The sequence below is a fragment of the Diplotaxodon limnothrissa genome, linkage group LG20, assembly GCF_057381915.1.
Source record: "Diplotaxodon limnothrissa isolate DT_005_m linkage group LG20, D_limnothrissa_male_GT1.1, whole genome shotgun sequence".
NCBI lineage: Eukaryota > Metazoa > Chordata > Actinopteri > Cichliformes > Cichlidae > Diplotaxodon > Diplotaxodon limnothrissa.
In genome coordinates this window covers 26,828,048-26,841,217 of record NC_140615.1, presented here as the reverse complement: position 1 = coordinate 26,841,217, position 13,170 = coordinate 26,828,048, and the positions used below count along the sequence as shown (strand labels likewise).

The 13,170-nt window shown below is 42.4% G+C and overlaps 1 protein-coding gene across 1 annotated transcript; it reads right to left on the bottom strand.

The window, feature by feature from the left end:
• Positions 1 to 133: 133 nt before the first annotated feature.
• On the bottom strand, positions 134 to 12,007 carry LOC146611075 (ceramide synthase 5-like). Its single transcript, XM_085344647.1, has 10 exons — positions 11,633 to 12,007; positions 9,712 to 9,814; positions 9,378 to 9,508; positions 8,844 to 8,901; positions 8,664 to 8,714; positions 8,431 to 8,523; positions 1,788 to 1,916; positions 1,371 to 1,477; positions 1,082 to 1,238; positions 134 to 722 (listed from the first exon to the last, which is right to left on the bottom strand). Exons 1-10 carry the CDS (start codon positions 11,806 to 11,808, stop codon positions 585 to 587), a joined length of 1,143 nt encoding a protein of 380 aa, XP_085200773.1. The 5' UTR covers positions 11,809 to 12,007; the 3' UTR covers positions 134 to 584.
• Positions 12,008 to 13,170: the final 1,163 nt, after the last annotated feature.

Sequence of the window (13,170 nt, the reverse complement as noted above, 5' to 3'; positions counted from 1 at the left end):
CATCATATGAAATAAGGCAATGTGTGAAGACAGTTTTCACAGTCAAGACAGTAGTTTTCGTTCTACACTCATTACAGTATAAAGAATGAAAGAAAATCACCACTGGATTTGATGCAAATGTTTTATTACGAAATCTTTGGTTTTTTTGAATCAGGACATCTTTGGCATTTGGAATTGTATTCTAAAGCCTAACTCAGTAAGGCAAATGACGTGATTTCTTCTTTCATTAGTCAAACATTTTACCAAGTTTCAAAATAGAAATTATTGACATGTACATATGCAGCAGTAGCCGTGTGAGCAGTCATCCATTTGGTGCTGTTTAGTGTAACTTTAAGAACACACACACACACACAAACACACGTTGCTGTCCACTCCTGTAAGCAACAGCAGATGTAAACTTCACACTATAAAAGTCTGTATGCCAAAACTGGAGTTCCTCTGTTCAGGTCCTCCCTCTGTTTGAAAAACACATTTTTCTGAGTGGGCAACAGTTCTTCTCAGAAGGTCACAGTGACACGGTGGGTTTCACAGGCACGCTGGTGAATGAAGGCCACACTTGAAATAAAATATCCCCTCTTTGGTACTCAGTGGTCATGAGCTTCTCCATTAAGGTTACTGGTGCGACTGTTTCCCTTGAGGGTTTGGTTCCGGCTTGGGTCTGTACTGCTACAAATCTCCTCTTCTGAGCTGCTCTCTACGTCACTGCGATCGTCTTTCGCCACCTGTAAAAGCAGTATTAGTTTAACTACTAGTTATGAATCATGGCTTAAAAACTGAACCTTATGCTAGCTCCAATGTGAGACTATAAGTACCCTAATGAATTTGAGCTGATGTTAAGCGAGTAATGTTTACCATGGTCACATCATTGCTAATGTTATCTGATTAGCATGATAGAAAAACTGAGATACTGAGGGATCTTGGTGCTAGATTAAATGTGGCTGTATTACAAACAATAGCACAGTTTAGCCTTAGTATCATATACTGAAATTGACAAAATGTGACAGGATACAAGAGGGGAGGGAAACCCAGCAGCCTTGGTTAAATGTGAAAATCAATTTCCACAACCGATCCCAAAACTAACCTTTCCCCTGAAAATGGCTTTGATGGCAATGCCCATGATGAGGTAGAACCAGATAATGTGAAGGCACTGCAGGACCAGCAGCAACCCATTCAACAGCCACCAGGCCCGATAAGGCCCGGCAATCTCCCAGCTCTCAACCAGAACACTGTGAATAATCCTACAACAAAAACATGCAGATTTTTAGCAGATGTATCTGTATATAACAGTTAAGAAAATAGTAATAAACAGGTGAGAAGATAACAAGAGTTTTACAATAAATATAAGGAAGAAAGCTCTTGTTTTTCCTCACCAGAAGGGAAAGATGACAAGTCGACAGATGAAAAAGCTTATGCTGAAGAAGACAAAGAGGCCATCACATAGCCTCTGGTACTTGGCATAGTTTGCCATCTTGGCTGCCTTAGGAATAAATAATACATTAGGGATTAATAATAATAACAATAACAATAATAATAATAACAACAATAAGAATGATAAGAATAAAACCCACTGTTGTAATATACACCAGTGTCACACTGTTACTGTAATGTCAATGCGTTGTTTCTCTGTAAAACTGGTAGTACAAGTATCTCACATCACAGCTTCTGTGTTCCTAGCTGTGTTTACATACATGTTGGATACCTACACGGGCAGCCTTGCTGAGTTAAGCCAAGAGCCCTCTTTACCAGGATCATGTCTAACATCTAAAAATCTAAAAGATTTACTTTACCTCGAGGAAGATGTCAGATGCATCATGCACACACATGACCATACTGCCAGCTCTTATCATGTTGTTACCATAGGAGAAAGTGATGAGAAGTATGGTAGCCAGATGGTGGACAAGCATAATCACGAAATCCTGCCATCAGAAAAACAAATGTAGGTAACAAAAGAAAGGTAATGAGGTAGAGAAGACGTTCATGTTACTGGCACATTAAATAATAGCATATTAACTTGATAAGATAAGAGATAAGATAAGATAGAACTTTATTAATCCCTCGGGTGGGTTCCTCTGGGAAATTCGACTTCCAAAAAAAGCACAGCAACGACCGAAGTTACAGTTACAGAACTGTTATATATATATATATATATATATATATATATATATATATATATATATATATATATATATATATATATATATATATATATATATATATATATATATCATGGAAGGACAGGCCCCTGCACGGTATGTACCACCGGCAGATAGAGGAGGTGGCTGATATCCAGAAATCCTACCAGTGGCTGGACAAAGCTGGACTGAAAGACAGCACAGAGGCACTAATCATGGCAGCACAAGAACAAGCTCTGAGCACAAGATCCATAGAGGCTGGGGTCTATCACACCAGGCAAGACCCCAGGTGCAGGCTGTGTAAAGATGCCCCAGAGACAATCCAGCACATAACAGCAGGGTGCAAGATGCTAGCAGGCAAGGCATACATGGAACGCCATAACCAAGTGGCCGGCATAGTGTACAGGAACATCTGTGCCGAGTATAACCTGGAAGTCCCGAGGTCAAAATGGGAGATGCCCCCAAGGGTGGTGGAGAATGACCGAGCTAAGATCCTGTGGGACTTCCAGATACAGACGGACAAAATGGTGGTGGCTAACCAACCGGACATAGTGGTGGTAGACAAACAGAAGAAGGCGGCCGTAGTGATCGATGTAGCGGTTCCGAATGACAGCAATATCAGGAAGAAGGAACACGAGAAGCTGGAGAAATACCAAGGGCTCAGAGAAGAGCTCGAGAGGATGTGGAGGGTGAAGGTAACGGTGGTCCCCGTGGTAATCGGAGCACTAGGTGCGGTGACTCCCAAGCTAGGCGAGTGGCTCCAGCAGATCCCGGGAATAACATCGGAGATCTCTGTCCAGAAGAGCGCAGTCCTGGGAACAGCTAAGATACTGCGCAGGACCCTCAAGCTCCCAGGCCTCTGGTAGAGGACCCGAGCTTGAAGGATAAACCGCCCGCAGGGGCGTGCTGGGTGTTTTTTATATATATATATATATATATATATATATATATATATATATATATATATATATATATATACATACATACATACATACATACATACATACATACATACATACATACATACATACATACATACATACATACATACATACATACATACATACATACATACATACATACATACACACACACACACACAAATACAGAGACAAATATAAATAAAATATACAAAGGGGATAAATAGAATAAATAGGAATAAAAAATAAAAATACAAGTGAATTGCACATTTCAAGTATTGAGTCTATTGCACTGTTGACTATTTACAAAAAGTATTGCACAAGGTATTGTACAGTGAGGTGCAGAGGCACTGCAGCTTAGTTGTTCCCCCCTCCTTTGTCCTCCTGTTTCCCCTCCCTCTCCCCTCCAGAGAGGAGTTAAACAGTTTGATGGCGTGTGGGACAAAGGAGTTTTTAAGTCTGTTAGTTCTTGTCTTGGGGAGAAGCAACCTGTCACTGAACAGACTCTTCTGATTGTTTATGGCCGTGTGCAGAGGATGTCTGGCATTGTCCATAATGTCCATCAGTTTCTTTAATGTCCTTTTCTCTGCCACTGTCACCAGAGTGTCCAGCTTCATGCCGACCACAGAGCTAGCCCTCCTGATCAGTTTCTCCAGCCTGGATGAGTCCCTCTTTGCTGTGCTGCTCCCCCAGCACACCACAGCATAGAAAAGTACTCCAGCAACCACTGACTGGTAAAACATCCTCAGGAGCTTCCTGCAGATGTTAAAAGACCTCAGCCTCCTGAGGAAGTACAGTCGGCTTTGGGCTTTTTTATACAGGTGCTCTGTGTTGCATGACCAGTCCAGTTTATTGTCCACCCACAGCCCGAGGTACTTGTACTTGTTGACCACCTCCACCTCCTCCCCCTCTATCTGAACTGGCAGTGGACCTTCTCTGGACCTCCCGAAGTCCACAACCAGTTCCTTAGTCTTTGAGGTGTTGAGTTGCAGGTGGTTTGTGTGACTCCATGCGACAAAGTTCCTCACCAGACTTCTGTACTCCTCTTCCTGATCATCCCAGATACACCCCATGATGGCCGTGTCATCTGCAAACTTCTGAATGTGGCATAATTCAGAGTTGTAGCAGAAGTCAGAGGTGTACAGGGTGAAGAGAAGAGGGGACAGCACAGTTCCCTGTGGTGCTCCTGTGCTGCTGACCACAGTGTCAGACGTGATGTCCTTCAGCCTGACGTACTGTGGTCTGTCGGTGAGGTAGTCGGAGATCCAAGCCACCAGGCAGGGGTCCACCTCCATCCTGTTCAGTTTTTCCTGAAGCATACAGGGCCGGATGGTATTAAAGGCACTGGAAAAGTCAAGAAACAGGATCCTGACTGTGCCTTTTCCCCCATCCAGGTGTGAGTGGGCTCTGTGTAGGAGGTACAGGATGGCATCCTCCACTCCGACACCCACCTTGTATGCAAACTGTAGTGGGTCCTGGGCATGTTGTACCTGTGGTCGGAGGAGGTTGAGGAAGAGCCGCTCTAGAGTCTTCATAAGATGTGACGTCAGTGCCACCGGTCGGAAGTCATTCAGCTCATTGGGCCGGTTCTTTTTGGGGACCGGGACGATGCAGGATGTCTTCCATAGGGCGGGCACTCTCCCCAGTCGCAGACTGAGGTTGAAGACTCGTTGTAGCGGCTCCCCAAGTTCAGCAGCACACGCCTTAAGCATCCTAGGACACACCTTGTCTGGGCCTGCTGCCTTTCTGGGGCGAAGCTTCCTCAGTTGCCTCCTGACCTGATCCACTGTGACACTGGGAGATGTTTGGGAGGAGGGGAGGGGGGGAGATGTCTTGCTGCTGAGAGAGGGATTGGAGGAGGGGGGTGTCATGGTGTCAGGAAGGGGGGGAAGCGAGGGAGGCAGGAGAGTGGGGAGAGGACTCTGTAGTGAAGGTGAGGGTGAGGGTGGGGGGGTTGTGGGCTGGTCAAACCTGTTGAAGAAGTTGTTGAGTTCGTTTGCCTTCTCCACAGTCCCCCCCACTGTGCTTTTCTTGGTGTTGTGGCCTGTGATGGTTTTCACACCATTCCAGACCTCCCTCATATTGTTCCTCTCCAACTTCTGCTCCACCTTCCTCCTGTAGGTGTCCTTTGCTTCCCTCAGGCAGCGTTTCACCTCCCGCTGTGCTGCTTTCATCTCCTCCTTCACTTTGCTCCTGAAAGCCTTCTTCTTCATGTTGAGGACAGCTTTGACTTCCTGTGTTACCCACGGTTTGTTATTAGGATAACACCGTACCATCTTAGCAGGGGCGACTGTGTCCACACAAAAGTTGAGGTAGTCTGTAAGACAGTGTGTCGCCCCCTCTATGTCCTCACCATGTGGGCTCAGGAGCACATCCCAGTCTGTGGTGTCATAGCAGTCTCTCAGAGCATCCTCCTTTTCTGGGGTCCATCTCCGGATGGAGCGCGTTGTGACAGGCTGCCTTTGGACGAGGGGTGTGTATTGTGGCTGTAGGTAAACCAGGTTGTGGTCTGACTTCCCTAGTGGGGGGAGGGGGGTGGCTCTGTATGCATCTCTCACATTAGCATACAGTAGGTCAATTGTCCTGTTGCTCCTTGTGGGACAATTCACAAACTGGTGAAAAGCAGCCAGAGTAGAATCCAGTGTGGCATGGTTAAAGTCTCCAGATATAATAATGAAAGCCTCGGGGTTTTGTGTCTGAAGTCTTGCTGTGACTGTGTGTATTTTCTCACAGGCAGCTGTTGCGTCGGCCCTCGGAGGGATGTAAACACACACACAGATCACATGACTGAACTCCCGAGGTAGATAATATGGCCGCAAGCTAACAGCTAGCAGCTCCAGGTCCGGACGGCATACCGAAACTTTAACGGAGACGTGTCCAGGGTTACAGTATCTGTTGTTAACGTAGACAATGAGTCCCCCACCTCTGCTTTTTCCGCTGGCCTGCGTGTCCCTATCGGCTCTCACAGATGTGAAACCGCATAGGTCTACGTTAGCCTGCGGCGTTAGCTCGGTTAGCCACGTCTCCGTGAAAATAAACAAGCTGCACTCACGGTATAGTCTGTGGTTGTTCAGAGCGCACAGTTCGTCAATCTTATTCTGTAACGAGTTCACGTTGCCCATGATCACTGTCGGGATTGATGGTTTGAATCGCCTCCGGTGATCCGCTCTCCTCGCTCCAGCTTTGCAGCCTCTGTAGCTCCTCTTTAGCTCGGCCGGGATGTTGTGTCGCATGCCGGTCTGTCCCTTTGTTTTTAGTGCCAGCAGCTCCGCTCTCGAATAAATGAAGGAGCTGGTTCCAGAAGTTTTGAAAAGTGCATTATCCATCTTGTATCGCTATATCTAAGAGGTATAAGTAGAGGAAGGTGAAAAAAAACTTTGAAAAACCTAGTCTAAAAAAGTTAAAGTTAAGAAAAAAGGTGCGGTGTTGCAGAGCTACTTGGAAAGGCTGCCGTCACTCCAGGCTGCCGTCACTCTAGCGCCATCTTGGACGCAAGAATGCAGTTTATCATACAAAGTGAAAATACTGGAATGGCAGCGTAGGGCGTAGAGTTACATGTATTTGAACAGTCATGTGTATTTGAACCTGAAGTTTTGATGAAACTGATGGTTCAAAAAGCCAACATTTGGCCCACTTTTAAACAGTGCAGAGAATCAGAAGTGAAACATGAGTTCACACGATGGTGTAAAAGCAAATCACTATGTGAATCTGAGGATGAATTAGCTTGTAATTCAAGTTGTTTAGCTTTTCTGTTGAGTTCTCACTCTGCTCATGTAGGCATTACTATTGTCCATTTTTAGTGTTATGTGCACACATCTGTAGCTAATGAGAATATATGCAGAGTCTATAAAGTTCAGTTTGTCATTTTTAGTTTGTTTTTACATAACGATAGATGTTAAACTTCCACCTACTCCCTATCAGGCTTAAAACATTTGTTTAGACTGTCACAAATTTGTGTTTGTCTGATACCAACCTCACTGATGTAGCTCATTTTTGTACTTTATTTTGAACAAAAACAAATTAAATAAACCATTCATCTATTTAACACACTCCAGCTATTCATACAACCAAGCATGTCTTTGGACAGTGGAAGGAAATCGTGTACGTACAGTATTGTAAATCCATGCATGTGTTCTCTGTGCCTGCAAACTCCACACATAAAGGCCCTAACTGGCTAGCAAGGTCCAAGCCCAGAACCATATTGCTTTGAGGCACCATGCCTAATCCAATTATTTCTTCTTCTTCTGTCAGTCACTACAGTGGATCATCTCTCATCCTTTCCCATCTTGCCCTTTCCTTTGTACCGCCTGTCACACCAACCCTCTCCTTCTCTACATTCATAAGCCTTCTCTGTGATCGCTCCCTATTTCTATTCCCTGGCAGCTCCATTTTTAATATCCTTTGTCTAATATAACTGTTATCCCTAACCTGCAACTGCAACCAATTTCAAAATTTAGCAATGCCACACAACTACATTTACCACTTTAAATCCATAAAGTGGGAACACATGTTCCAGATTTGTTGATTAGAACCTGCTTAGGTGGTAACAGGAGGAATCTCTTATTTAAACCTCTTATTTAAACCTTTGACATCTAGAATCTTGTGTTCTTTAATTATTCACTTTTAGTGTGCGGTCTTACCATGCCATGATCTAAAAAGCGTTCTTAAAAAGTTTTCACTACAAAGGCTGGATTCCTTCAAGTCTGACAAAGGAAGAGCTCCAAATCATTTGGCATAAAGCAATCACCTGTAAGGAAAATCCTTTACAAGTGGCACAGAATAAAAACAGCTTTTAGCATATGAAGCTCATCCCAAATCTAAAGCGTGGCACTGGAAGTATTATAGTACTACAGCTTTGCAGTTATTAATTGCTCTTTAAATTCTGCATCATATTGTGCTTAAAGAAAATGGAAATGCCCACGAGCTGAGGTGGACCTGGAAGGTGCCCTTTTAAAGGGCAAAAGGATCCTCAGCACACAAATGCATCAAATGGGTAGTTTACAAAGAAGAAATAGAGGGTTATGGAACGGCCCACAGTCAGGAAGAAAAATGAAGCTCCCTGAAATGTTGCAGGCAGATTTGAAATAGGCTGTAATTTTCTTTGTGGTTGTGTTCAAGCGTTTACATCTGTAGACACAGTTTAAAACAAGATCAAATGGTGGCCTGCCCAAACACATGAAAAACAAGCCAATTTCCATGTGATCTACTTATTTTTGAATGTATACTTTATTGCCCTTTTAGCCAGAGCACATAATCAAGATACAATCCTACACGCTTCCTTTAAGAAAAAAAAAAAAGGATTTGGCTTTGATACAAAAGGCAATGTGCATTTATTGAGGCAATTAATAGTTAGTTAGGCCGGTTGTTGTTGGACTCACCTTTCTTTTAATGTCTATGAACTGGGAAAACATCAGAGACCAATAAAAAGCCAGCTCTACAAGATAGTAGCTGTGCTGTTCAGGACTCAGTGGCTTTGGGAGAGAGTGAAAGAAACACACCTTTGATAAATATGTAGCAATACCAACTGACCTGTTAACATTATGGTGGTAAACAGAGTCTCCTTATAATAAAAGTAATCAAATATAATGCGTAAGCAGAAAAAAATATTAACCTGAAAAGGGTAGTTCTGCCAACACTCTCTGGTATCCCACATCCACGATGTCTGAAGGAAACAGATTACAAAAACATGCATTATACTGTTGCAGGTTCACCTATTACGAGCCAACGATAAGAACCGCTTCCGTGAACCGTAATAGTATTGCAGAGGGAAAAAAGTACATTTTAAACTTACCGACCACAGATGGTTGATGCCATAAATAAAAATCGCCAGGTAAAAAGTGAAACGCCACCTGAAAGGAAAGAGAAGAATAGAAAGACGAATTTAGCATACACCGGAGGCACTTACATACATAAGCACACTCCCAGTGATCATTTTAACATTTACTAAGTAGCACTTAGACTGGCATCTGTAAGGTTTCAAAACCAAAATACTTGGCCTATTTACATTTTTACTTGATGAGTGTATCAAAAGTGATCACCAAGATGGTTAAAATACATTTTTAAGAGATATTTTCACTAAATATTATGGCAACCCATCTAGAAAATTCTTGTGAACAACTACTGTCTGCAAAGTATTAAGCTAAGTCCTCAAGCAGATGCTGACAGGCACATTGGATTAATTCTCTGGGGACCGTGGATGCCTGCGCAGCATTTCAAAACAATTTATATGACAGGAGCTTATATGCACGTGCATGGGCTAGCGCTGTTAAATCCCCTCAATTGTTTGTACATTACAAAGCAGAAACCCCTGTAGAAACCTACGTACATGCTCTCACAGAACTTTTTCTGTGTGCTGGGCCTGTCCTGGTTCCGACGGACGCGAAACCATCTCTGTATTTTCCGTACATCCCAGTCCAGCTGCTTGGAGAGTCCTTCCAGTTGCCTTTCATCTGGACTCTAAAGAGGACAAACATAAAATAACTCTCCACTCCTTGTAAAACCACAAAACCAATAGGTATGCCTGTCACATGACAATAGGTATTGACTGAACATATCATTATGACTGTGGCGGTGTGTTCCAGTGCAATAACATCATGTTGCTGCTGCAGTGTGTACAGGGACGTGTAATAGACTACAGAACAAACACGGGCTTTATGTACCGCTTTGGACTGATACAGCCTCTCCAGGATAGCATTGGGCTGAGCTTGCCGAGGCACTCCCGCCTGAATCTGAAGTATGTGGGCACAGGGCTTGGCCACTAGCCTGTATACACACAGACAGAGGGGCAAAAAGAAGAGGGTGGGGAAGCAGAAGTGTATGGTATTAGAAGAGAAATTCACACAGGGAGAGACTTAGAGAGAGTTGTTTAGTGTCTCCAAGAAAAGCAAAACAAAACAGAGGGTTATCCAACATTTGCTAGGAGATTCCACCATTTACATGAGCTGTGGAGCTTTCACAGTTTGCCCACAGAGTTACGCCTTGCATACATTTGTTTAAGACGAAGGAAGCATAACAGAAGCTATAGGGGGAGACACAAGGAAATGCTGAAATGAAGGGATCCTGAGGAATGTTGCACCTAGCCTAAACAAAGTTCGTCATGTGAGAGTATGGGACGCAGAGTATGGGAATGATACTCTGCCTACCAAAATGCTAATTTGTGTCACGGGATCATCTGGTTGACTCGACCGGTGTTTATTAAATTCATCACACATCAGCCTAAAAACACCCAACATATCTAGAACAGTTTTCACAACACGGAAAAAAGAAGAAAAAAAAAAACTCTGAATGAATAGCAGCACAGAGTAGACAGGGCTGTCCCTGAATGCTCAATTTCAGACAGTTTCCATGAACCAAAACTAAGCTGAAAAACATGACTTTTAGTGCAGTCGTGAGGTTTGGACAGAGGAAAACCTTGTTTAAAAAAATCACATAACGTGCAATGCCATTCCCTTAAATGTAATTCTCTCATTCCAGAGTATGCCAGAGGAGTCATTTTAATATACCTCCTACGTAAAGACGTCCTTACCTGCACAGATTCTTTAATTAACCAGATTCTCTCATCGGAAATGTTACTTGAAAGATTGTAGTTAGCCAGCAAATCAGGTTTTTTTTGCTCAGTTTGAAAATCCCGTTTGTCAAGGAGGGTGACTCATGTAAGGCTTCTCTAACTGGCTCAAATGTAATTGGGGCCATAAACTGCAGCTTCCAGGACTGAACAGTGACGCCAGTGCATGAGTGCTTTGAAAAACGGGCAAAGTTCATCGGAGTGCACCGCACAAAAACTCTAAAACTAAAGTGTCAAAAAATGCTTCACGAAGCAACGAGTAGCATCAGTGTGTGTACCTTCATCTTTTATATACAGTCTATGAATGAGATTGAAGGTATAATTAATATTAAGGTACCATACCAGCTCCAGCTCTTCAGCTTTGTTATGCAAAAGCAATAAACCAGATCTAGATTAGGAACCAGTATGAGGAGTGATTTGGTTGGAAAGGCGTATCTGTTTTGACTGCCTGGATCAGGACTGGAAGTAGTGACTCAGAATCACAGAGCTACTGAAGAGAACCACTGTTAATTGGCATAATATTGGTACAGAATAGTGTCCATCGCTAGACATTTTATTCAAACAGGAAAACAGGAAGTGAAAGAGCTAGTGAGCAAATCAGAAAGAATGTATGATCTGCATCCCCCTCCCTCCAAAAAAACAAAACAAAAAAAAAACTTGTTTCTGTTTCTCATCAGCAGTGTCATCACCTCACAACAATGCAAACACAGTAAAATATAAAACTGCCACAGAAGCCAATAAAAATTCTTGCATTCTTACGTATTCTTGTTAAAAAAAAGAGATCTATAATTATCTGTCACAAGAAAAGCCACGTGACAGGATTTTTGTTAACATAGTAGGTCCACAGAGAGTTGCTAGTCTCCAGAGAGAGTGACTCATATATTAAAGTTCATGTAGCAACATTTGTATGGTGCCGTTTGGTGTAATCTTTTCTTTGTAAGTAAAAGTTCTCGAAGCCCAATCATACCGGTGCAGAACAAACTAGCGCTACACAGACACACAAAAATCTATTTTACCTTTCAAACAGCAGTCTCAGAAAGTAAACTACGGCAGCCAGAGGGAAGGCATACAGCATGTTCCAGAGTCTGGGGTACTCCACGCCAGGTGGTGGATGCTCCAAGTCCGCCCAAGTGACATTTTCAGGAAGCCAAAACCTTTCACTCCAAATCCAGGCTGAGATAAAGGAAGTCATCGGGGAGAAGCAAAACACAGCAGATCAGCAGCAGCAAATGAGGTAACTGAGAGAAAAAACTGCCGTACATGTAGTAGTAGCTCAGGCTAGCTAAAGAAAAACTTAGCAGTCATTCCTCCCTCCTTCTTCCTCTCCCTGCTGTTGTAATAGCAGAACTAAGTTATCTAAGCATCTCTTCTGGTTCACTCCTATGACTAAACTCCACAGACACGTAACAACTATGACTCTCCGAGGTAACACCCACCTCAATTATTATTCACAAAAGTGCTTCCACTGGTTCCGTGCTGCTCGCCGTAACGTCGTGCCTATTGTAGGAGGAGTCAAAGGCAGCTGACGCTAACACGGAGTCGGTTACGCCTCCAATTAGCGGCAAACGTTATTCATTAGCTAATGCTAGGTTAACCATTAAAACTAACTTACTTAGTAGGTTAAAACTAACTTACTAACAGTGGTTAAACGTTCTTACATGGTGGAGTGATTATGTTGGTAAGTTGTAGCAGTTAAAAGGGTTTTTAGCCACATTTAATGCCTCAATTTTAAGTAAACGGGGATAAATGATAGCCGTTTGTAATGCTATCTAAATAACCTAGCTAGAGAGAGAGATGTGCATGCATACACACACATATATATATATATATATATATATATATATATATATTTATGTATATATATATATATATTTATGTATATATTTATGTATATATATGTGTGTGTGTGTATTTATGTATATATATGTGTGTGTGTGTGTATTTATGTATATATATATGTGTGTGTGTGTGTATTTATGTATATATATATATATGTGTGTGTGTGTGTATTTATGTATATATATATATATGTGTGTGTGTGTATGTATGTATGTATGTATGTATGTATGTATGTATGTATGTATGTGTGTGTGTGTGTGTGTGTGTGTGTGTGTGTGTGTGTGTGTGTGTGTGTGTGTATATATATATATATATATATATATATATATATATACACGCGTCTAGACAACATTTCTAGCAAATTCTTTTGGGTCATTTGTTAGTTTCTCAAGATGGGAAGTGACGCTGTTAGAAAGATGATGAGGACCAAAATGAGACCTACAACTGTTAGTTATCAGCATGGCCAAGGGATAACAAATCTACCCTAGTCAAAAACATATTTCGCCTTTTCCTGCATAAATGGATTAAGTTGGTGTTGAATTTGCTAACTAATTCTCAGTAAAACATTAAGCTTGCATTGATCTTGGAAACCTGTTGCATTATGTTGTTACTGGAACAAGGCTTGTACAGCCTCAAAGAAGAAGATGAGCTGATGTGTGAAAGATTAGTCAAATAAGGTCTTCGTACCCTGTCTGTGTTACTTTATGTTTAAATG